The sequence below is a fragment of the Poecilia mexicana genome, unplaced genomic scaffold (assembly GCF_051168715.1).
Source record: "Poecilia mexicana isolate PSO_F unplaced genomic scaffold, ASM5116871v1 scaffold_16, whole genome shotgun sequence".
Lineage (NCBI taxonomy): Eukaryota > Metazoa > Chordata > Actinopteri > Cyprinodontiformes > Poeciliidae > Poecilia > Poecilia mexicana.
This window is the reverse complement of record NW_028263385.1, coordinates 23,636,567-23,663,411: the sequence shown is the minus strand read 5'-3', so window position 1 is coordinate 23,663,411 and position 26,845 is coordinate 23,636,567. Positions and strand designations below refer to the sequence as shown.

The following is a 26,845-nucleotide window of genomic DNA, read 5'->3' as shown; positions in this document are numbered from 1 at the left end:
CTTTCCAGAAAGTGTTTGATGGTATTATTTACACAACTAAAATCTAGCACCAGGGGACATGGATTTATTTTTTTGCTGACTCATCTGTGCATTTAGCTGCCTTTTCTTTCTATCAACTGAAATTTTTTTTATCAGATCTTGCCAAATGAGTTTTATTGATTTTACTGTTGCCAAGGTGTTGAAGGTTGATCTGAGGCTCCACATCAATCTCTTTGAAAGCAGTTTGAAAAAAAAAAAAAAGAAAAAAAAAACTTTTGTAACAAAAACCTTCTCTGGATAGGTTGAGAGGAAAAAAAAAAACAATGTTATTGTGTTGACCTTTAATATGATTGTTCACTTCTGTTCACAAAGGGCAAAAACAACAAGCAGTAAATCACATGTCAGTCATTATTTCAAATATCTGCACCATGCTTAAAACCTTGAAGGCATTGCAAATATCTGAAACATTTTTTTGTTGTTGCTTATAACAAGAATTTCAACCAGAAAATGTAATTATTTGGTACGTCTTTTCTCTAGTTGTCTATCGACCTCATTTTTCACCTCCGGTCAGGATTCAGTCTCTTGCAGATGTTTCCAATTACTTAGTGTATCATTTTTGGATGCTATAAACATATTCAGGCAGCTAGCTTTGGAATTGATTGTCTCCACAGCAGACAATATTTTGCTCGGCTCAATAATTATGAACAGTCCTATTCCAACAGCGCAGCTAAAAGATTGCTAGAGTTAGATTGCAATATTCAAAGGTTATGTAGAGCAAGAAGTGTCTTGCAGCTAAATTACCAACTTCAGTTAAATTATTATGCACGTTAGATTGCATTTCTTTGCTCTGGGACTTTTTATTGATCTTCCAAGGCAAAGTAAGATCCATCAAATTGTCTTTAAACGGCATGCCTAACAGGTTACAGTCTGGGTAAAATTGAGCTTCTGTTCTAATGAAGGGATGTGAATTGAGAATTGACTCAGGTGTTTCATATGAGCAATAAATGTAAGGAGTGTCTAGGAATCCACAGGCTTCTCAATGTCCTCTACAGTCACTGTGTTGGCCAACTAGCATCCACTGAGCGGTAATATTATACCTTCTAGGAAGAAGTGGGAGCAGCTGAAGTGATGTAGAACTCAGCCTTTATTATTACATAACAACTTAACCCAATTAATCCCTGCTTTAATTCCTGCTGACAGATTAAATGTCTGACATGGAAGGAAAAGTGTGTCCTAATTAATTTTGATTTTTACAGGGTTCTTAAACAGTCTTAAAAAGTCAAGACACGTTTGGTTTTCTTCAATTAGTGTGGCGTCTGGAAATCTGAAAAAAAAGTTTTTAGCTGTCTTCACTCATTCCTTTCTCTAAAAGACCAAAATCTGAATTTCTAAAAAGAAATGCTACATTTTTATCTATATTTAAATAACATGCATTTTGTTAAATTTACCACATTACTATTCAGTGTATGTATTTCTGGCATTACTTTTTTTTTTGGTTTTCTAGAAAAACCACAGATGCCCTGAAATTCACTGGCTTTTGTTTTTATTATTTATGGATTTTTATGGATTATTCAAATCCAGGTTCTTTACCTGTCAGTTTGGACTTTACTGTATCTAGACCCTTGCAGGTTGTTCAAATGCCATAGTTTTCAAAATGATATTTGTACTTTTTATTTTTTTTTACAAATAAAATTATGTTCTTAAAGATCAAAATAATCTGAATTCATCAAAGTATCCTAATTTGAGAATATATTTTGAAATCGAACTGATGTCAGTTGCTGCAGATGGTTAAAGATCACTGCAAAAGCAAGAGAGCGTGAACATCTTTTTGTCAAATCTGTCTGATTTGTGGAACACAATTAAAAAAATTAATTTCCAAAAAAACTGACTTTTACTTTTCTTCAGTGTCCAGAATGTTTTAACAACCATCTGAAAACTCTAGAAAATTGGTAAATACAGCTAAGCCCCAAATAATTCATACCCATGACAGATTTAGGAGTAAAATAATCTTGATTTACAAGCATATTTTCTGTGAATAATGTTTTGGAGAGACCAGAAGAAAGAAAAACCTGTGGAGGCAGCTAAAGATTAGGGTGTTGACCAAAAGGCCTTCCAACCTCAATGAATTCAACAACATAAGTCATTAAAACATCTTTGAAAACATGCATAAAGCATGTGTGACCCTCTTGCTTTTAATACTGGTCATCCTTCTACATTGTTTTATTTTTTATTTTTTAAAATATATCTGCCTCAGAAGCATATTTCGTGATTGAACTCAAATACTTTCAGAGTTGAATCTTCCAAGGATAAGAATCAGTTTGGACTTTACTGTATCTAGACCCTCTGCCGCTGTCAAAACCAGAGACGCCAAATCTGTCAGCTTATTCCTGAGGTTTCAGATGCTCTAAAATCAGTAAACACTCCTGAGTGCAATAAAACTTCTTCAGTGTCTGAAGAAATGCAACATTTCTCATGTTTAATTTTGTCCTTGCTTACATTTAAAAAAAATGCTAAAACGTACTATGTGGACTCAAAATATTGAACACTTTTTTTGCGTGGACTCTCAATGTGAGCATATTTATATTCCTTTGTGTCAATACTAAGACAGCAGCTACATATAGAGGTAGGCCTTCTTTTTATTATTGCAGGTGTTCTGCAACCAATATCAATGCCTGGCATATTTTATCACTGTGCACCTCGTTGTTTTTACAGGGAGATTTTCTCACTTTGATGCCTATCATGCCTTTTGGTGTTATTACACCCTTGCTTGTCATTGACAGATGATCGTGGTTTCCTTTCTCCAACACGTTTCCTTTGTGAAAAAAATATAGCTTTGAATTCAACCCATCACTTCCTTCTTGGGGTATAATCAGTGGGTCTCTTGGATGGAAGCAGCTCTATTCTATTGATTCCTTATCATTAAGACCTCTGAAAGAAGATGTCTTGTGAAAATTTAGTCTTTATTGCAGCAAACTTGAATGCAGTTTTTCTTCCTATAGCTACAGACCAGTGGCTGATTTTTATTATGCATGTATATTGTAGCAATATTAGCATTTTATCAATTACACATTGAGAAAAAAGGTCAAATTTATGTGAAAATTGATTACCTTTACATTCCCCTTTAGGAAGTGCCATTTCCATCATTTGTGATGGATAATGTGAACTTAAAACCTGATAATCAAAAATTATATTTAGGTCAGCAACTCAATAGAAATCTGGCATGCATTACTTTGTAGATAACCCCAGTTCCTCTCTGAGATGGTAGATTAAAATCCCAGCGAGAGAGATTTAAAATAAAACAAGAAGACATCAAAAGGAAGATGGCATGATTTTTCTAGAATTTGCCATACCCACCGACTGTACAAGTCCCCACATTCTCTCACTATTCCCACCAATCATGGCACTCGTCTTTCCTTTTCTCTAAATGCCACTTTCTATTCTTCATTTCCACCAGTTTGCTTGTCTCTTTGTCCCTGAGGTAAGAAAGAGGTAGTAAAGAGAGAGAAAATGCCAAAGAAACTGCATCAAACACATTTAGCATACAACTGCAAATGCCTAAATACATACCATAAAAGTTAAGTAAAGACACGTACACACCCTGATGAGATGTTTTATGTATTTATTTTTGTGTGTGTGCCATTTTGGAAACACAAGACTCATGAGAGTCAACATCACTAATGGCCCTCCTATGATGTGTGTGAAGCATCTTTTTAAACTGTACAATGACATTGTTGTTCTATTGACTGTAGTATGACAAGACGTATTGTAAGGATTTGAAGGCAATAAAAAAGCTTGTTAGCCCACCATACGAGAAGGCCCTTGGCAGCTTTAAACCTCGGAGATAATAGAGCATTTCCTGATCCTGCACCACACACTGTAAAGAAGCAGGGAGAAAAACTGAGCGCTCTTTAAGTCACACAGAGTTGTTTTGACAAACTGTTAAGACACGTTTAGTGACAAACCAACTTAGACTCAACACAAGGTGTTTTTCCTGTTTGGAATACTAACACAGTTACTGGATAAAAACAATGTCTGCATGCATTTGTCAATGATATCTCCTTAATAATGATGAGCAACTTCAATAATTTACCCCCCCAAAAAGAGAGAGGTATAACCTCATTTGTTTTTTTTTTTAATTGTTGTAGTTTACACAGCTTTGCAAAAGTGAAATTTTAGGTGGACAGAAAATCTTTCAGAAAAACTGGAATTTTTTGAGGGTTGTTTTCTTGTCTTGTTTTTCAGCAGCCTTCCTGCCTGAACTAGTAATTTGGGGATTCATGTAACTTTTGAGATTTTACACAGGCAAAAGAAAAATTGAGCTATATAACGATAAACTTTATTTGGCAGATCATATCTTTTCAATGTTATTACATTTGATTTGTTCCTGTTCACATACATCAAATTATTATACTAAATATATACAAAACAATATAATTAACATTTTCTCAGTGTCTAAGCCATTAAGCTGCTTGTCTTTGCCCAGACTAACTTCATGATACAATAAAAAAATACAAGTTGAGCATGTTTTCTTGTTCTAATAATTTTTATCAGTATGATGTGTGCTCATTTTTACAATATTCATATATTTGGAGAGCATAAGTTTTTTTTTTTGTGTCAAACTGACAAATGTATATTGTACTAACTGAAAATGCATTGTTAAAACAATATATTACACATACTAGAAAATACATTTTTTATCTTGAACTATGATAGCCTTTTTTATTTGCATAAACTACCTTGGCATCCTGTGTGGATTGTTTTTAAACATCCATCCATTTTCTTTACACCTTTGTCCCTTAATGGGGTCGGGAGGGTTGCTGGTGCCTGTCTCCAGCCAACGTTCCAGGCGAGAGGCGGGGTTCACCCTGGACAGGTCGCCAGTCTGTCACAATTGTTTTTAACCATTCCCTTAATTTGAACAGGTCTGGTGATGGAGTAAAACTGAAGCAGATAATCACATGGCTATGACTCAAATTCAAGTATATGACATGTTCTGTTATAAATGATTTTCACTTTCAGGCTGACTGGAAAGAATATTCCAGCTTCCGTCATCAGCAACAAAAACTGGCTGCGACTGCACTTTGTAACAGAGAGCAACCACCGCCATCGAGGCTTCAGGGCTCAGTATCAAGGTAAAACACAGTTACTTCATTAGCACACTGTAACAAAAGCCCCCCTCCTTGATCAGGAAGGATCATCGCAGAAAAAAGAAACACTCTGAAGGCTAATTACAAAACATGTTTTTGATCTTTAACTGAATATTAAACAGTTTGATTAACACCCTTTGTTGAGGGCATGCAGGATTTTTTTTCTGCCTCAGACTAAGATCGTCTTAATCAAATATTTGTTTAGTAGATACTGTATTCACCCTCTGGAAAATCCAACTTTATGAGCTCTATAATCCATTGCCCTGATATTTTTCTTGGCATGACTTTACAGTGTATGTACTACATGTGCTTGCAAAGCCTGGCCCCTAAAGTAGATATGAAACTATAAACTATAATGAATGCCTGGTAAATGTGCAACAACATGCTGTAAACCTAGGAGTTAAAACACCTTGGTGTATCCTGCCAAAGCATTTTTTTTCATCTGAGAAAACATATAATTTCAGATTGCAGAGATGAGCTTTTCACATTTCAATAAAAAGCCTAACCACCATTCTGTTTTGTATGTGCAGTGGTGAGACCTTGTCCTAGCACTTTTAAATTCAGATCCCTTTGTTTTAGTTTAATACACCATTTATTGCTGCTAGCCAGTTGTTGGATGATGACCTCCACTTGCATTGTTTAGCTTTTGTCTCCAGTGTCCCCTGCTGTCTTTGATTAGACCTCATTAAGATACATATTGTAGCCGTCGTTGGCATACTCTTTTATTCACCATGTTATGTCCCTTAAATAATTAATCTGATCTTTCCAATCAGTTATTATCCATTGTTTATACAAAATGACAAAAAGAAGAATAAGAAGGAAAATAATCAAACAAAAAACGAAACTTTAATTTTAGAATTGCCAATGCAATAACTAAAAAAATATGCTCAGAATTAGTAGTTTGACTTTGATGTTTGCAAGACCAAGTGTTTTGAAGAGAAAGAAACATTGGTACTGTATCTTCTCACATCTAATACTGTAACTTCTTTTATCTAATGAACTCTTTCCATTGCTTTCAACCAGTGAAAAGCTCTGGAGAGCTTAAATCCAGAGGGGTAAAAGTATTACCAGGAAAGGACAACACTAACAAACTGTCTTTGAGTAAGTCTTTTATTTGTCTTATGAAACTGTCGTCATTGTTTGGATTTTTTTTCTTTTTTTTTATGTAGTGCTTTTATTTCCGGGTCTTTGTTTCTTTCTGTCTCTTTCTTTGCTGCATCGTTTGGTAAAGGAATTAAGCTACAGTACTAGATTTTGCAGAAGTGCAGTCTCTTTTTCTTTCTTATGACCCATTTTCCCATGCTGTCCTGGACTTATTGTCCTGATAAAAATGAAGTCAACTAAATCAGTCCCAGTTATGTACATTGCACCAGGAGGGTAAACTGGACTAAACTCTGCCTTGTTTCACTTCATAAATATGAAAGCGATACACATGACTTATGTGTGGCATACACATACACACACAGCACCAGTCAAGGATGAGTGACCACTCCCTTGTCAGGTGATTTGTGTACTCTTCAGACAAAACAGAATGCATTGTAATAGCTTGCAGAGCTCAGTCATTAACATAAATCTGGAGCACTATTCCCTTTAACTCAGTGGAGTGCTAAAGACTTGGATGATAACAGGTTGTAATCTTTATTACCTTATGCATCATAGATTCAGCACTCCATGGAAACATGAATAATGCAGAGGGCTGTAATCCTCTCCATGAAGACAATGCTGTATATCATTAAAATACAAAGAGGAAATGCTTCATATGCTTTGTGGATTTATTGCCCATAATTGAACCCACAAATGCACCACAACCTGTAAAAATTAGGTTCAAAGCTGATCAACTTCATTTTTAAGTGGAAAAAATTTACTTTATCGAGTTTAGCGTACTTCACAATATTAAAGTTCTTATTACAAAGGTAATAATTCCTCCCAAACATTCTCTTTTTGACTCACTGCAGCAACAAACCTCAATGCCTTTTATTAGACCATTTTGTGGCAGTTCAGTCCAAAATAGTACTAACTTGTTAAGTGAAAAGAGAGCAATATGCTTTTAAAAATGTACAAAAATGTCTGAAAGGAATGTCATGCATATGTATTCAGCCCCCTTCCACTTTGAATAATTTAAATGAATACATGCTTTTCCATATAAACCATTCTATTGTAGGTTTTACTGTTCTCAGGACAGTGTCCTGCTAGAAGGTGAACATTTGTCCCTGCCTGAAGTTGTTTGCAGCCTCTAAAGCCAGGCATTTTCCATTCAATTTATAAAAGAAAAAAAAAGAAAGAAATTGTCACACTGTGACAGTGTAATTTAGTAGCATCACCTGTCACACTGCACAATGGAAAATGCCAGACTTTGCAACTTGTTGCTGCAGCAGAATCATTAGTACCAGCATTAGAAAGGCTCGACAGACATATCAGCCCAGAAAGGATTGAACTACAAGCCACTAGTGTTAGTTATTGTTGGAGGCCGATGCTTAACAGATGGAGGCGAAAGAAGGGAGAGCAACTGCAGAAACGCTTATGGCTGGGCAAGAAAGGATAATAATAGCACATCTGATGCCGCAGCAGTAACAGTACGTGATTTTCCCTGAAAAGTTCTGACCCTGCTTGACATTTGTCGTAGGTCATCCTTTCTCAAGGGAGCGCTGAATCGGCCGTCATGCTGCTGTCATTTTGAAATGACAACAGACCACCTATTCAAACTCCCAAACAGAGATTTTCTTCCATGAACAAAGATTTTATCTAAGCTGACTGTTAATCTTTGATTACTACTCTGTGTCAGCCCAGATAATAGATAAAGCTTAATTGTGCTTCAAACTTTAACTCTTATTCAATAGTATGAGAGTAAAAGGGATGCTGGCAAATAAATACATTTTTAGATTTTAGTCTTTTAAAAAGCTAAAAGACTAAATGTCTTGAGTAGCTGTATGACTGCTGATCAATATGTGATGAATTTTGTGAGTTTAATTCAACTAGATTTATTATCTTAATTTTGGGAGATATTAACTGGTCACCAATCATAACATCCACAAACATTTTACGTTGTTTATCTGTCTCACCCACCCGACCACCTTAATATCCTCTGTCTAAAACAAATTCTCAATGGCTTTTCCCAGTTAACCTCATAATTATGTTTAAAAAGTGTGACCGAGTGGGTTTTGTTTCTTCCCACAATCAATAACTCAAGGTTATTTAATCCCTTCTGGGCACTGATAGATTTTCCTTTGTTTTGATAGCTCAGGTGAAATTGTTTTATTTTAACTCGGCACTGGCTCCATCCTCAAAAAGTTGTGAATTCAGCACAATCCTATGAAACACATAATGAAACATCTCTTGCATTCAGAGGAGAGGTCAAATAGAAAAAAAATATATATATACCTTCAATGTGTTTTTTTTTTCATGGAAATTGCTTTTTTTTCTGAAAGTATAGAGTCTAAGGGAATCAAAGTGCCTCACATGCCCCATTCTTGGTCCTTTTCCCTGTTTAGTGAATGAAGGGGGGATCAAACAAGTGTCTAATTACTGTCCTGACCCAGGGGAGCCGGAGAATGGCAAACGGATTGGTTCTGACTTCAGGTTAGTCGACGTTTTTTACCTGAAGCAAACAAGCTACGATGTGGACAGTCAAAAGAGGCTAATAAGGATACAGGAGCTATTATTGGCATTATAATTAGCATGACTCCGTCCAGTCTCTTGCTAACCGTGTTAGCCTAAAATGTTTACGAAATGCCTTTTTTAATTATAAAGCAGTAAATGCTTGATCCTGTCGTCTTCTATAGGTGTGTAGATATACACTCTGTAAATGACAGGCACTTGTGATGTAAAACAAACAAAAAAAACAATGAGAGCATGTTAAATTGGCTTGAAACATTTTTGTACTTTTAATTTACAAATACAATAAAAAATAAATAAAAGATGCAATAATCCAGCTGCGTAAAAGTGCACACCCTTAAGATTTTGAGGTACCTCTCAGTGTCCATGAACGCAAGTCGTTTTTTTCTGGCACACATGCACAAACTGCTTATAGCTCTGCTCAACACCTTCCTTATTCTTGGAGATGAAAAGTTTCCACCAAAGCATCTTTAGGGTGGCGAGGTTGTGACAGTGAGCTGGTCTAAAAGGGTCGGCTCACAGGAGGAGAAGAAGAAAGTAGCTGAAGCGAATGAATGAGGTGAATACTCATCAGAAGAACAAAGCAGTTTTTGTGTCATTGTTCCACATAAGAGATAAAAGTTCCACACTGGACAAAACAACACATTTCTCCTTACTGTGTTTTTTAAAACCAAGTGCTGCTGTGGTTGTTTTTCTCTCTCTCTCTCTCTCTCTCTCTCTCTCTCTCTCTCTCTCTTTATTTTTCTTTTGCTTTTAAATGTTTACTGAGGTCTCAGATTCTGATGGTATCTCGTTAGGAAACCGCAGATTTTCTGAATCCATTTCAAAACCTATAATTTCTTCTTATCACGTCATTTTTACTTGGATTTGGACGTATAGTTAGATTTACAGTGATGGTGAATAGTTGAACAGTTCTTTATTTTTCTAGCAGCTCACTAAAGGTTTCTGTTTAAAACTGATTAATATTTTGAACTGTTCATAATTTAAGCTATCTTAATAAAAATAACAGTTTGTTCTGACTAAAATTAACTGGCATTGGGTGATTGTGTTGCAGCTCTGTGTTTTGTGTCAAACATATTACCTTGGAATTGTCACCTGTACTGTTTTTAGCTTTTTTTTCCAGAACCAGTCAGGCCTGTGAGTTTGCATTGGATGGAATGCTTTTGTTTTGCAGCCAAACTCATCAGTCCAGAAATCCAAAATTACAGGAGATTGTCACTTGCCAGTAAATATAAAACATTCCTGCAGCTTTTTTAGTGTTTTTGTTGGCCTCTTGGATGTCTCTCCGAAGTCTCCACTCTCATCCTTTGGGAAAGTTTGTAAAATATAATGTAAATGTATTAACTGTTAAGTATATTTAAACTCTTAATACTTCACAACCTGTATGCAAGTTATGGTTTTAGTTAGAGCTGAAAGGAAAATCGTACTTGGACAACTTACTTTTACTTCTCTACAAGTAATGGCAGTGGTGAATAAAAAAAAAAAGTAAAAAAAAAAAAAGACGTGCTGCCAAATTTGAATCTAAATATTTTTAAAGTTTAGTTGGGTGTGCACGTTTATGCAGAAACAGAATTGGAGCGTCATATTATTTAATAATTTTTCTCCCAGTTAATTTATTTGCTTTTCACTTAAACTGTCCCAGGACAGATGTGAGATTTTAAGTAGTACGTTTAGAAATATTTCAATAAAGTCAACTGTTTGTACATGGTAAAAACCTAAAATGTTATGAGGCGGTATGTACACTTTGGAGAGCTGCTGGATGTGCTCTCAGAAGACATTGCTGCAGTGACTGTATATGTCATTATCTGTGAGTGACATGAGATAAATAATAAATTAATTTTTTTTAATCAGCCGTCATCTTTGGAAAATTGATTGCCTTTCTCAGGTGTTAATGGTATCTGTTATCTTTTCAGCATCGGAGCAACTGCTCAATTTACCTGTGACGATGACCATGTGCTGCAGGGCTCTAAAACGATTACCTGCCAGCGCATAGCTGAAGTCTTTGCTGCGTGGAGCGACCACAGGCCCGTCTGCAAGGGTGAGCGTGGCTTTTCAAAGAGCTAATAAAACAGTTTGATTAAGGCAGTGCCTCTGGTTATAAGCTCTATGCAGATAGAGGAAAGTTCATTTCTGGTAATTATGCATGAAAGCCTCTGTTGCTGCACTCTTCCATTCCAAAATGCTTTATCCTGGTTTTCTGTGTTTCATATTACCTGGAGCACCCTTTAGAATTTGATTAATGGAAGTACAGCTAATAGGCCCTTTCTCTACTTGTGCAAACAATACATTATCCCTCAGTCATATTACAATGCAGAAGGCTGCAGTCTCTTACTTGGACATCATTTCCTTCAATATTTACACTGGGTTTGAAGAGGATTCTGGGTTCTTTAGCATATTACATTGGATGATTGATAATGTAGATACAAATAATAAAAGATTGAGTTCATGCTGAGAAGCATCAGTGCTCATGTGAATATGCACAAAGCTGAGCTGACAAGTTGTTCCAGGCATCTTGGAGAGATGTCTGAATTGGAAGATTTAAGGATTTTTTACCCCCCCCTCCTTGTAATCACAGACAGGCGAAACTCCGTTCAGGGCTCTTTTGGGGCTATAATATCTGTTGCAGAGATCCTTGTTCTTTCAGTCACTAAAGATGTTTCTTCATGATCCTGTTTGTGTATTTGGAGACACTGTTGAGCAGCAAACAATGTCTTCGGGAATGATCAGAGACAGTCCTGACAGTGTTGTGTGATAAGATTTTAAACATTTGGAAAGCCTGGAACTTTTGTGCAGTACTGTATCTTGTAAATGTCTTCATTTTTGTGATTTTGTTCTCTTGCAGTGAAAACATGTGGGTCGAATCTGCAGGGGCCGTCTGGGACATTTACATCACCGAATTTCCCCATCCAGTATGAGAGCAACTCCCAGTGTGTGTGGATCATCACTGCCAGCGATCCAAACAAGGTAGCAGAGCAAATTTTTATAGGTGTTAGTCTGCTTTATTTTATTCTTGATGTAGTAAGTACCCTCTGGTTGTTTTTGGTCTTGTTAAGATCCTGTGAAATGAAAGCAAATCATTTTTCTAAATTCCACATAGCTTAGCAATGTATTATTGAAATGGTAAACGTTTTCAGTTGCTAAGCAATCCCAAATTTTGCTAGGTTAAAGCAAAATATTTCAATGTATTTCATCAGGATTTGATGTCGCATGGACAGACTAATGCATAATTGTGAAGTGGAACAGAAATTACAAACATTGCTAATAAAAGCTGTAACGCCCTCAAGTTGATACTTTGTATTTTTCCTTGTTCTCAAAACAGCTGTCAGATTGGATCAGGATCATCTGTGATCATACATTTACAAGTCTTGCCTCCAATTCTTAATTGCCTTGACATCTGCACTTTGACTGAGCCATTCCATCACAAAGATGCTTTGATCTAGCTCTTTCCATTGTAGCTCGTTCTGTGTGTTTAAGGTCGTTGTCCTGCTGGAAGGTGTCTCTCGGTCTTTTGTAACCTCCAACAGGTTTTCTTCCAGGACTGCTCATTATTTAGCTACCTCCATCATCCCATTATTTATGACCAGGCAAAGACAGGCATCCTCACAGTAGGAACAATGTATTCTTGTGTGTCCCTTACATGGTTACCTGCAGTTATGCAGTTTCTTCACACCTTTACTTCTGCCCTGGTGTTTTCCTTGATCTTTATGTTTTTGTATTTTCACTGATGTTCACACAGAAACCTTTGAGAGCTTCACAGAATAACTGTATAAATACTAAGATTAGACTTCTTATTAATACAGTGTATTTCTGAGGGCAACAGGTTTTTTAGAGTTCATTGACACTGTCACATCAAATGTCTGCTGTGGATTTTATTTGTTTGACCTGCCAGTTGGTGGTTGAATAATTTACTTCATTTATTCAGAGCAACAGATTGAGAAAAAACCGTCAGGTGTAAAGCTTAACCCTAAAAGTAAAAGATTGCAGCTAATGGTCATAAACATCTCTCTACAGAAATCTTTCCAAGTTTCTCTGTTAAGAGTAAGTCGAATAATACAGAGTGTTTACTAAGTGAAATGACCAATAACCAGTAATCAACCAATGAAGACTCATTTAGATCCCTCTCTGACCGGCGGCTACCATAGCTTTGTGCCACTGTGCTCTCTCCTAGGCAAACAAGGCTTTTTCTTGGCAGTAAAACTTAGTCCATTAGTGTTATTATGGTAATTATGTTTCTCTCTGCATTGTAATGAGGCTGCTATACATGGATGGTGCGCAGACATTGTCCTCCCCCTGGCCAGAAAAAAGAGGGCCTTAGGATGAGCAGGCAGTCATCTTGTTTGTCATCAGCAGATGCGACTTTAGTGTCATGAACACATTCTTCCTGCCACTGGTAATCCAGGCAAAGTCCAGGCCCAAATATTGTAGCTCACTGGCAAATCTCTCTGCTGCAGACTGATTAATGTGATTATGTTAGCAGCTGTTGCCAAATCGATTTCTTAGTACGCTATCCTTTTTGATATTGTATATGATTTGTACATTTTGTTAAACTTGATATATCAACAACAGCCAAAAAAGATATGTCTGGGGAAATGCAGAGAAGCAAAATACAATGACTTAAATTTTATTTGGTGGAGTTTGATTCATGGTGCTGTGTTAAATGTGTTTATTCCTTTTGAATATTGTAGTAGAACAGTTATTTAAAGAGATGTATAGGATGCTAACACACTCTTTGATAAAGTCTTACTCTAGTAGCATTTTAAATTTCTTTTTGTTTGAATCTGAGTTTAGGGATGTTTAGTGCACATTTCTTTGCTGCATCAGAATATATGTTATGTTATGCAAGTATTTGAATTGTGGGCTTGGGAGAACTCTTAAGCTGTTATAGCACTGCTTGATCAAATATGTTGCTGTCGACCTTACCAAATGCATATGGCATTTAATAGACTTTTCCTTTGTAGAATTCCTTTCACAGTGAACCCATCTCCAGAAACATTTTCCCAAAAGGGAATTTATGGAAATGAGCAGCTCTGATATGGATTTCATATAAATGAGATGGTGACTTATCTGATAGTAGAGATGTATTTAATTTATTGTGGATATGCTTTGAAGGCATTTAACTATTTAAATACAACTCTCAGGTTGACTGCATGAATGGCTCTGTCTGAGCATTTTAGTGTCGCTGGGTGACTTACAAAAATTCCCAACAACCACATTAAATGGTACAAATCAAGACTTTTAGACATTTTCAAAGGGGTGCAAAATGTTAGAATAATGCTAACAGAATATAGTCATTTCACCTAATATTCATAAACTCAATAAATCACTATTTACTGTCACTACAGTAATTGAATCTAATTTGTATAAATTAAGGCCAGTATTTCTTGGAATTTCAAGACTTTTTTAAAGATTTTTAACAAATTTTTTCGTTGTGTAAATTACAGGTTATACAGATCAACTTTGAAGAGTTTGACTTAGAAATTGGCTATGATTCACTAACCATCGGCGATGGAGGAGAAGTTGGAGATTCTAAAACTATAATTCAAATGTAAGTAAGAAATGCTTTTGTCTTTTTTAGGCCAATCATTCTGCTTTTAAACTGGTGGAAAAATGTCAGCCAAATTATTGAGACATTTTCTGCTTTTGCAGCCACCAACAAGCTAAAGACACAATTTTGGCTGGATAATATTACCACTGGACATTTTGACAAATATAATTATCAGAAATGATAGAGTACATGTAAACTAGTTGGCATCCTGGCTCAGACTTGACTGTTAAGCACAGTCTCTGGATTTTATAGAGTTGAGGTTGGGCTATTCTTGAAATGTATTGCTACTCTGCTTCATCCATTCCCAAACCAGTTTGGATGTGTTTGGGATCATTGTGCTGTTAGAAGACCCTGCTGTGTCCAAATTTTAACTGTCAGGCTTTCCATTTGAGCCAAAGCTGAATAATTCATCTTTACCCGGTTTGCTGTCTTGTGCTTTAATCCACATATTTTTAGCGGTGCACTAGTATCTTGGGCAGTGAAACAGATCCTTCCACAACCCAGTTGATTCAGTGTTTATGTGTTTGAAAACCTCACATTAAACCCCCAAATGTATATCTTGTCACTATGGACATATAACTCAAGCCATATTTTGCCCAGCCACAAACTTTTTTTACAAAAGGCTTTTAAGAAACTGGCAGTGGATTTGAAAGTGCTTTTTTTTTTTTTTTGTCCATTGCTATTGACAATGACGCTAGGCATTCAGGCCCAGTTCATCCTGGGCCTCAAATTTGATGGTTCTCTTATGCTGAATCTCTTCTTCAGCATAAGAAACAAAACTACTTTATGTCTGATAGTGTTTGACATTTGAAACCTGGAATAATATGGTCCATTTGGACAAAGATTCAATACAAATTTCCATACTTCATTTCAAATGGATGGATCAGACTAGCATAAACCTTGTGAAATGGTCCTGATGCATTTCATGTACTGGTAATGCCCTAATACCAGTTTATGACATGTGGTCAAATATCTTGCTATAATTATGTTTGAAGCTTCGAGTAGATTGGAAAAGCATGTGAATAATGAGGTTTAAATTGTAAGTGAATATTTGACCATATGTATTTGGTGGAACTGTATGTACGTAGCCCAGGCTGCATGTGAAATTTTGACCATATGTGAATTTGAAAAGAATCATATTTGTTCAGCTGAAGCAAAATTTACAATTATTCCAACCTGGAAAAAGAATGATTCAAATGAATAATATTAAAGCTCCAAATTAATACGGCATTATGCCCATGTTCGCTATGTGTTAAGGGATTGCAGATGTAATACAGCATGTGAGTGGTATTGTGCAATGACATGAGGTTAGAAAAGTGTTGTTTGATCCCATAGTTCTTGTGTCTTATCTGCAGGCTGAGTGGGAGCTTTGTCCCCGACCTGATAGTAAGTATGTCCCATCAGATGTGGCTCCATCTCCAGTCTGATGAGAGTGTGGGCTCAATAGGTTTCAAGATCAACTACAAAGGTACACAAAGTTTAATGGTGATATGATTCTACATGGCCTTTGTCTTTGTGTCTGTCATTACCTTCGTCCCTGATACTGTCTGGTCTGTCTGATTTCAAAATCTATTTCTCAGCTTAAAGCCGACTGTTCTGAGAACATAGAGAATATCAAGAAAAGTTTTTTAAAGCTCTTAAACTGACTCAATCTTCTATTTTCACCCTCTATCCATCCATCCTGTTATCTTCCCTTTGCCTACAGAGATTGACAAGGATAGTTGTGGTGATCCCGGTACACCTCTGTATGGCTACAAAGAGGGCAATGGATTTTTAAATGGGGATGTTCTTCGCTTCAAATGCCAGTTTGGATTTGAGCTCATTGGGGAGAGGATGATTACTTGCCAAAACAATAATCAGTGGTCGGCTAATATCCCCATCTGCATATGTAAGTCTGGACTAATCTTTTTTTCTTATAACGGCAAATAAAGCAGTTAGTAGTACACTGTGAACATTCACAATAACTCTAAGCTATTGGGGGATTAATTACAGTGTTAACAGAAAATGTAGCACACAATTTGTAAAGAGCCCAAATGTGTATTTGTGAACTACCGTATTTTCTGCACTATAAGGCGCACCTTCAATGAAGGGCCTATCTTAAAACTTTTTTCATATATAAGGCGCACCGCATTATAAGGCGCATAGAATAGACACTACAGTTAGGGTTGCCATCCGTCCCGTATTGAACCTAAACGGTACGCGATTTGTTCCGTACTCTACAAATGTGGATGTGTAATAACAAAGAAGTGGTCCCCGAGTACTTTATATAGTAGGCTGCCCCAGTCATTGTTTCACTCACGGTGTTGGTGTTGTGATATTGTGCCCAACTGCTTTCTGAGTAACACAGACCAACCGACATGCTGCCGCCGCAGTCTCTGTCTCTCTTCCCTCGCCCCCTCCTGGCTTTAAATGTATAGGGGCTGGTCCCTTGGTAACCCTAGTCGAAGCACCCCGGATGAATGTCTAAAGCCACTTTGTTGACAGTCCGACTCCGGTCGGCGAGGAGAACCTTCCGCGACTGGGCGTGGGCGGACGATGATCACCCTTCTCCGTTCGCGCACAGCATGTTCATGGAGAATGTGGTGCTAAATGACCTGCAGACGACCTGATTCTAGACGGTCGGTAGGTAGATAGGTCAGTCAAACTTTATTAACAAACTAGCGTTCTGACAACTATCCCAGCATGCACCACGCGCTTCTTCTTCTACGGGCGAAAATTAAGTCGGTGGCTAGACTTGTTGTGGCTCAATATTGGTCCATGTATAAGATGCACCGGATTATAAGGCGCACTGTTGGCTTTTGAGGAAATTGAAGGTTTTTATGTGCGCCTTATAGTGTGGAAAATGTGGTAATAACATATGGGTTTGGGGTTGCACTGAAAGAAGAAAATGATTGTTTTCCTGCATTCATGTACAGTAAAAGGCAACATGTAATATGTAGTACTTCAACATTTGTCATGACAGTGTCCCTGTCTTTGGTTTAGATCAGGGGTCTCAAACTCCAGGCCTCGAGGGCCGCTGTCCTGCAGTTTTTAGATGTGGCACAGGTACAAAACACTGGAAGGAAATGGCTTAATTACCTCCTCCTTGTGTAGATCAGTTCTCCAGAGCCTTGCTAATGACCTAATTATTCTATTCAGGTGTGGCGCATCAGAGGCACATCTAAAAGTTGCAGGACAGTGGCCCTCGAGGACTGGAGTTTGAGACCCCTGGTTTAGATAGATAGAACAATATCCATTACACAGAATCCCTGTTTTGCAATTCTGTATTCTCATGCAGTTTTACTGCAACATGGCCACTCTCCATGCAGTTTCAGGTTTCTTCAGCTACTCCGTACCCATGGGAGCCGTGCTGTCTCCTGATTTCTGAGCTACTTGCACAATTGTGACATTGTTCTGCTGGAATCGCTGTGCACAATTCTGTTATGGCACAATGCACCCTTTAGAGAGCAATGTGGCCTGTTAGAGATGCTCTAAGACAAATAACTGTAGTTGCATCAGTGAAGTTTTATAAATCCTCGCTGTTGTCTTGTCCATGTTCTATCATACAGTCCCCTGTTTCTCCAACTTCACCGCGCCCATGGGGACAGTACTGTCCCCAGATTACCCAGAGGGCTACGGGAACAACCTTAACTGTGTGTGGCTGATTATCTCTGAACCTGGCTCGAGGATTCACTTGGCCTTCAATGACTTTGACCTGGAGCCTCCCTACGACTTCCTCACAATCAAAGATGGGGATCAGTCAGAAGCAACGATGCTGGGACGTTTTTCAGGGGCTGAGGTTCCTTCACACCTTACGTCCAACAGCAACATTCTGCAACTGGAGTTTCAGGCTGATCATTCGATGTCTGGAAGGGGCTTCAACATCACCTACAGCAGTGAGTGATATATTTTTTTAAACTTGCATCTTATATACTATTATACATAACATCTTTTAAAAAAGAAATGCATTGATGCATTATTCAGTACTTTAAAACAATGTGAAAACGTGCTTGACTAAATGGCAAAAAAACAACCTATATTCCTGATGCCAACAAAATATTGTCAAATGATGTAAATCATTATTTTGAAAATGGAGAAAACTTTCATTATCAGAATATGTTATATTTTTCTGTTGCCTCTTTTTATTTATTATTTTCTTAAATAACAGAAAATGTTAATAAGTATATACTCATATAAACCTGTATCAATGTTTGTTGTTAAATTTAAGTGCCACTTTCTGTACCTATTAATTTGGGATTGTGGTGATGTGAAAACTGTTCCAGCAATCAGAAGATGAGACACAGGTTAAACCCTGAAGAGGTCATTGGTCTGTCATGAGAATACTATAGAGAAAATCAACCATGCTCACACACCAATGAACTGCACGTATCTGACCGATGGCATGAAGCCAGAATACCTGGAGAAATTTTGTGGACTCACCTTAACAGTATGCAAATGTTCACACAGAAATGCCTCAAACATGAGACAAAGATGCTTATCACTAAATCCTCTGCACAACCTTATAAAATATGAAAACATCTTTAACCTGCAGCTCGGATTAAATGGACTTGTTAATCAAATCATTAAAATAAATCTTTATTCTCAATGCTGTGCTACATCTTACTAAAATCCACTCACTGTGTTCTCAAACATATGGACATTAACAAAGAATGGCTCCTTGGGGACACTTTACCAATCCGTAACTGCAGTTGCATTTGGTTAAATCTGGTCATGCAGTAAATCTTTACACACTTAATAATAATGTGCCTAAATTTGACTTTTCTCATGTTATCAAAAAAACAAAAAAACTGCGAGATAGTTCCCTGGTGATCCATAAATGTACATCAGAAAGCCCCCTCAGACTTATTCTTAAGACTTATTTTTTTTCATTTGTTCAAAGGGTTTTCCAAGAACAGATCTTGCCTTTGTGAATGTTTTTTTGTCTTCTTTGGCAAAGTCTCATCTAGCCTTTCTTTGGGCTTGAGACTCATGAATGGTTGGCACCTTGTGGTGAGTCCACTCGATCTGCTCTTCTCAAGTCCTTCCTTGATAGGAGACGTGGATAATGACTGCCTCCTGGAGGGTATTGTTCTCTTGGCTGGCTGTTGTAAGGGCTTTATTTTTTCACAGAGATGGATGCTGGTGCCTTAGATGGACACCCAGGACTTGTGTACGTGGCCGACCTCAATACTGCCTTCTCTTTTTCTCAGAATGTACCAAACAAAACAGCACTAGCTTTGAATAGTAATTGAGAGGCTGTAATTGCACAATCAAAATAAAAACAGGCTAATAAAAAATAACACCTATTTGAAAAGCGGAACAATTATGTTTATTGAATGGATTTAGATCCGAATTAAGTATTTTCAAGATGTAGACTGCCAAGAAAAATGGAGCTTGGAAAAATATGTCTATTTCAAGACTTTGTTATATCAATCCACTGAAGGGGAACGTTTGAAAGTGAGTCTGGAAGTGTATGGATTTTGTTTTTACATGAGAAAATATGCAGGGACACTTAAACACATTCATTATTTAACCAGAATATGAGAATGTTAAGCCCGTTTTTTATGTTTTGCTTCATTAATTAACTCAGTTAATTACCTTATATGGCTGAAATTAATTTATCGTCAAAGCAGGGGGTGTAAAAATAATTAGACAATACAAGTAAATATGAATCCATTATTAGATTACATCTGATTGTTAATACATACACTAATATTGTTCTGGTACAAAAATGCCTGTTTTTGTTTTACAAACAACCTCACTTCAGCAAAAATGAAACTTAATAGTCCAATAACAATTACAAAAGAAAACTGCCATCCCATTTAGTTTTCTTTGCTTTTGTTTATGCTACAAAACAACTTTGTTGTCTATTTTATATTCCACTGGTTGATGCCAACCCACAAGTCTTGGAAAAGAAGACTTTCTTATAATCCTGCTTACTGCAAGGGACTACTACTACTACTTTTTTTAAAACCTACAGCTAAAATTATTCTTTCTCTTTAAGCTTGGTTCCTCATTGTTGTAACCTTGCTCATGCCTTTGACGTTACATCTTGTTTCTGTCTTCTTCTTACAAGCTTTTGGGCATAATGAGTGCCCTGACCCTGGCATACCTCTAAATGGAAGGCGCTTTGGGGACGATTTCCAGCTGGGTAACTCCATCTCTGTGGTTTGTGAGGAAGGTTTCATCAAAACACAGGGAGCTGACACCATCACATGCCAACTAGAAGAAGGGAACGTGATGTGGAGCGGACCAATTCCCAAATGTGAAGGTACCGGAACAGACGAGTTAATGATTAAGTGGATTTTGGATAGATACATCAGCTGTTTAGTCAGGAAGGAGAACAGGGAAAAAAAGGAGCATCTGAGTGGGCTTTCTTCACCACACTCAGGAAACATATTTCTAGGAATTTGTGAGGTTATAGTAGTTTGGTGTTCAATGCTATATGTTCCTTTCATCTTTTATGTGGGTTCAAAAATCCTTCATTATCTTACAATATGTCCATGTTTCTCCTCCCCTCTCAATCTTTTCCATCCTAAAAACCCATTTTATCTCTCCTCCTCCAGCTCCTTGCGGGGGTCACTACTCGGGGCCGTCTGGTGTCATTCTCTCCCCGGGGTGGCCTGGCTACTACAAAGACTCTCTGAGTTGTGAGTGGGTCATTGAGGCCGAGGCAGGACGCTCTATCAAGATTAGCTTTGACAGGTCTGTATGACACTACTGAAACAACTCGGGCGTGGAAACAAACAAACTCACACTTACACAAAGACATATAGAAATTGATCACAGGCAATCTACTAGTATATGAAAACGCATACACTTCAAGTAAATACATTTGCACGTACAGCTTTTAACAAATACTCTGCATGTATTTGGCTTAACCTTCACTCTGGAAATCTGTGATAGAGCTCAGAACACAGATGTGGGTGAGATGTTAAAAGCCTCAAGTATTATTTTTTATCTTTCTTGTAATAACGGCAGATATAGCACCTTAATGTTCCTCCACATTTTTACATGTCAAAACCTCAAGCTTCACATGAAGCAATGGCAAAATTCTTAGATGGAAAATGATTCATTGTTTTCATAATATTTCCACAAAAGAAAACTCTGAAAGTGCCACATACGTTTATATTCAGCTGATTTATTTCTAGGGCCACCTTTTGCCACAATTATAAATCCAACTCTTTCATGGTATATCTGTTGCATTCATTGCTCGTTCTTCTTTACAAATAGTTTTACCAATGTCAAATAACTTAGAAAGTGTGCCTTTAAGAATCTACATTCACATTTTGAAGCAGATTTTTAATTTAATTTAGGTTTGGATTTTAATTTGGCCATTCTAATAAATGAATATCCTTTCATCTAAACTATTTCATTTATGTTTGTGCTTCTCTAAAGCATGAGCAAAAAGCTCATCCTGCTTATATTTATTATTTTAATTACTCAGACTTTTTTGCTTCTAGGACAGAAAGTTCATTTGATGGATTCAAAAGTCCTTAACTTTTGGTTTTTGATCGCTTATGTAGTGCAACGTTTTCCTGAGGACTTTATGGAAGAGCTGCATTTATACCGAATTAGACAGATATAAATATATGTAATTTACTATTTAGGTGACTTTTAAAGGCAATTAGTGTCACTCAAATTTACAGGGTTCAAACCACAAATGAATGGATATTTCATATTTTTTTAGTGAAAAGATTTGAAACCCTTGAAGGCTTTTTGGTCCACTTCACAAACAGGTCCTACTTTGTGTTAAGTTTTTGGTTGTAATGTGATAAAATATGAAAATATTAATTGTTTGAAATACTTTTTCAGGGCATTGTAATTCCATAAGGTTATATTGTTACAGATAAAATAAAAATCCCAAATCTTATTAGACTTTATAACTTACTATGGAGATTTACAGTTGTAGATTGTCTAGACAATTAGACACTTTTTAAAACCTTGTTTAGCATTATTTGTGACATTAATCAGCCTTTCTCTCTTTGCCAAAAGTGATTTCGGTAAAAACAAATCTCCACATCTTTCTTGCCAGAAGATAAAATAATTATAATTAAAAAAAAAAAAAAATCACTTTTGGCAAAAAATGACTTGGATCACTATTTAAGGAAGGTGACAATATAATGTAATTTGTGAAGATGTGCAGGCAATGCAACATTTTCTTGTAATATATGTTGCAACTCTAATTTCTTTGTGAACTTATTTGTACTGTTTTTTCCCCAACAATATTGATTCATTTTGCTGAAACCCTGCACTAACGGCAGCTGTTTGATGTGGAGACCGGCGAGTGGCTACAGATTCATATCATGTCATATTTCCAAGATGCCCATTGATCTTGTGCTGTTGCAATAATCAGCATGATTGCTTGCCAGTTATGTCTCATCTTTCATTATATAATTAGTCTTTTTGTAGCAAACTGTAGGTATTGTGCTGAATACAAACATTCCTTCTCTTTCTCCTACTAATCTTTGTTATCCTTCTACCCCTAAGGTTTCAAACTGAGCTGAGTTATGATTTTCTGGAAGTGCACGACGGTCCAAACTTGCTTTCTCCTCTGATTGGCTCGTTTAATGGAACCCAGGTCCCTCAGTTCCTGTTTAGTAGCAGTAACTTCCTATATCTGCTTTTTACAACTGACAACAGTCGATCAAACAGTGGCTTCAAGATCTTCTATGAAGGTGAGAATATAGTGCTGCTTTATCTGGTTTACCTAGAAATTGGGAACGTATTATGTAATTAATCATGCTTTGGTACAAAAAGGCCAACAGGATGCATGTAGGAGGGAGCACCAGGTGGGGAAGTGTTCAGAGGTTGACATGCTTGGAACCTGTTAAAACTGCTTTGCAGTTCTTCATTAAATAACTTTTTTTTTAAATGTAAGCTCCTCTTAAACATTATCACAAAAATGTTATGTTGCAAAGGTTAATTTACTAAACTGCGTACCTGAAGATTTGTTAAGTGGGCATTTCTATACAATGCATACACTTTTTAAAGTGTATGCATTGCAATCATAATAATGCAATCATGCATTATTGAAACTTAACTAAGATGAAGTTAGTCAAGTGTGCCCTGAGTAAATAAATAAAAAAAAATCGGAGGAAAAAAAATAATCTTTATTACATTGCTCAATGTCTTCCTGAAATACATGTTGAGTTCTTCTTGGAGTGTAAATCTAATTGCCGCATCGTTTGCATCATTTGCCCTGTTTTCATCAAATAGTCTCTGAAATGATTCATTAGGGCTGCTTGTGCAGAGCTTTTACCTTTTTTGTTTTTACTATGGTAAAGCTGTTTCTTGAGTTAACATTTTGCTCTTCCACCTGATTTCACATGAAGACGGCAAATGCAACTTGGCGTGTGGTACACTTTATACTGCCAGTCTTGCTAAAGCTGTCATTGCTACAAGAAGTAAGGTTAATTAGGGGAGCTGTATGTTTGTCATGTTTTCAAGTTACTTTGTTTGTGTGTTTTTCTGCTGAAAGTGAAACACTTTTTGTGTTTCCTCACTTGGTGCATCAGTGAATCAACTAAATCATGCAAGTTTCTGTTTGCAATTGAATAAAGGAGCCAACATAACTTGTTGACTCTGAGCCATCACATAGGAGCTCTGTGGTGGTAAATAAAAATTATCCTGCAAGCCTCGGAGCAATCTAGGGTAGCGAACTGTGGTGCAAAATGTAAAAGTAGGAATAAGTTTCAACAATATTAAGATTCTTGTTTAAAAAAAAAAAAATCGACCTATGCCTGCAGCTGAGACTCCAAGTGACAAATATCCAACTGTCAAAATGTATTCTTGGACTTTGCTTCTTGTCACGAGGAACACTTGTTTGTATGTAAAACAATTCTCATTGCTGCTGCATCAACAAATCTGCCGGATCAGGAGGGCATTCACTCTCGAAGGTGTACAATTTTAGGGAAATTTGTATGCTAAGCTTTCTTTCTTCCCATGTCATTATGCTTACACTGTTAGCCTTTGAAAAATCTTACAGTAAAAGATTCCAGGCATAGTGTGATTTATTTTTACAACAGTTTGCACTAGCACCATTACCCGTGTCATTCTGATTTGATTCATAAGACAAAGTTTGCTATTATGTCTGTATTATTGACTGAAAGCAGGCCACAAGTGCCCTTGTCTTATTATGTTTTGCTCTCAAGTGCATTTCTCTTTTGTTGATGAGGCCATTGAAAAGCAATAACAGTAAGATCATATTAGCTTCTTCTATTGCTATTTAGGACATATCTAATTGTTGGAATACCAAGGGAAACCTTGCCAACTTCATTTGTAAAGTTGGTCATATAAAAAAAATAAGGGTGAGTTATGCAGTAAGTAAACTGAGGCAGGGTAACACTGCATTGATTCCCTTTATGTGTAGGAAACCTAAATTAGTTCAGTTACAAAGCAACTAAAAAAAAGAGTTTGATTAAAATATTTGCAGAACAAGATATTTTGTGCACAAAATAGAGTTGCTTATATTTGTGGGAATTTTTTGAAGGTAATTTCTGCAACTTGGAGGCTAAAACCATTATGGCCAAGTATGTTTAAGTGTACTTTATCTGTTCAAAGGACATTATTCCAGAAGTCTAATCACTCATTCAGATGTAGCTCATCATATATGTCATAATGCCACAATGCTTTTAACAGAGTTTGTCATTCAACTGTTCCAAACAGGAAGGAATTTTATTTATTGAGCAACTTTCATAGATAAAAACCACAAAGTGATTTACAGATGAAACAAATTAAAACAAAGATATAGATAAAACACAATGAAAGGATAATACAAGCTATACATTTTCACATACTAATTGAAGCCTGTGTCTCTGTGGATTTCTCCCATTTATCTGAGTTTTAGACAAGCTGATCATGAAGTGAATTTGCTTGGATGTTGACTCTTCTTATGATTGGTAAATCTCGTTCATGTTTACTTCTTGTAAACACCATGTCTCATAACAGATTTTTATTTTTAGTCGTAAAAGTTGCTTCTTGAAGATATTGCTGATGTCATTCCTCTTGGCATCATCACACAAGCCTGTTTTCTCCAGACCTGCGAATTGCTAAAACTCCTGGTTTCATAGATTTGGTACATTTTTTGATTGTCAGTCAATCAAGTGTTAATTAGCAATACCTGGCTGCTAGTTATTGCTTAAATCCCATGTTATCAGCATTCTGTTCTTTGTTATTCAAAAGCACCTTCACTAATGACTTTGTGAAATCTTCTGTGAGTTTTTTTTGTATATTTGAGCTTGAATTTAATTATTTCAAGAACCTAGAAAAAAAACTCTTCATTTTTATTTCTTTATGCTTTATAAAACCTTGAATTGAAACAGGAAATGCTTTGTTTTCCTAATAATGCTCTCAGTGTAGACTTTGCAAATGCTTTCTTTAGAAAAATAGACTGACGGAGGTAGCTTTTTTCTGTGTATCCGAGCTAAAAATAAAAGTTCTGAAAAGGCTTTCTTAGAATAGTCTCCCTGCCAATGACCTGACAACTGCTTACACATCCGTTGCCAGTCATTTGCCTAAAATCTGCATATTTTTAGTGCATCAAAAGCAACCCTACCTGGAAGAAAGCCAAATGGAAGTCGTGAAAATCACAGGAAAAAATGGGGCCATCTTTTCCCTCCTAATAGAGCTGAAATTTCCACCAGGGCACTCTGGAGGCAAAACAGCCATGAAAGTACTTTTTATGAAAGCCAAGTGTAGAGGTCCAACATTTTCAGAGAACAGAAGAGAGTATATTTGTACAGCTTCTTGAAGGTCATAGCCTCAATTCTGCCTCCCCGAGAAACAAGTGGCCAGTAATGCTGAACACAACCTAACATGCACCTTTGACCCTTTCTCTGTAGGCTAGTTGATGGTTTATCAACAGTAACAAAAAACAACAGAAAAGGTGCAAACACCCCTGCTAAGTTTTCAGGCTTTATTATTTATTAATTTTATTGATGTATTCATATATTTCATGTATTTATTCATACCATAGCAAGAAAGTCAAATACTTAAAACAAAAGAGTGAATGAAAATATATTGTCCATCTATCTACATATATACTGTGTGATATACAACACACAGTTAATTTATAGTGCCAGAAAGTTGTTCTGTGCTTTTGTGATGTTTGAGGCAGCTATTAAGCAAGTAATATTTTTTTTTTATATCAAGGTTAATATTTGATTCTGCTTGGACATTATTTTATAATAATTCTCAGAGCTATTATGAAGGACATGTAATATTTGTTGTGATTATTATAATGCCAAATGTTTTGACACCAGAGTTTAAGTACAGGATTGAAGTTTATGTAACTGTAAAAAGAACACAAAAAAGTTATATTTTCATATTTGCGTCACAAAAGTTAAACAATATCTAATAATAAACATGTAACAGATTACATGTGTTTTTGCTTCTTTGTCACTGCATCAGTTGGATACTAAAGTCTGCAAAGATGATTAGACTAAATGCAAGTAGCAGTTTTTAAAATGATAATTTGGGGGCAAAAAGATGTTTCAACCAAATGTGTGAAGTAATTGCCTTCAAAGCGAACAACTGGTCGCTCTACCCTTGGCAGCAATAATGGCCGTCATGAATGTGTGAT

General features: G+C 36.5%; 1 protein-coding gene across 1 annotated transcript in view; it reads left to right on the top strand.

The window, feature by feature from the left end:
* Positions 1–26,845, top strand: part of LOC106931503 (CUB and sushi domain-containing protein 3-like) — a 219,087-nt gene that overhangs the window by 38,367 nt on the left and 153,875 nt on the right. The window contains 12 exon segments of the mRNA XM_088014026.1: positions 4,999–5,121; positions 6,157–6,227; positions 8,615–8,702; positions 10,652–10,776; positions 11,581–11,702; positions 14,180–14,283; positions 15,639–15,751; positions 15,989–16,171; positions 17,832–18,158; positions 20,339–20,533; positions 20,829–20,967; positions 22,753–22,940. Of these exon segments, the coding sequence (XP_087870152.1) occupies positions 4,999–5,121; positions 6,157–6,227; positions 8,615–8,702; positions 10,652–10,776; positions 11,581–11,702; positions 14,180–14,283; positions 15,639–15,751; positions 15,989–16,171; positions 17,832–18,158; positions 20,339–20,533; positions 20,829–20,967; positions 22,753–22,940 (1,778 nt within the window).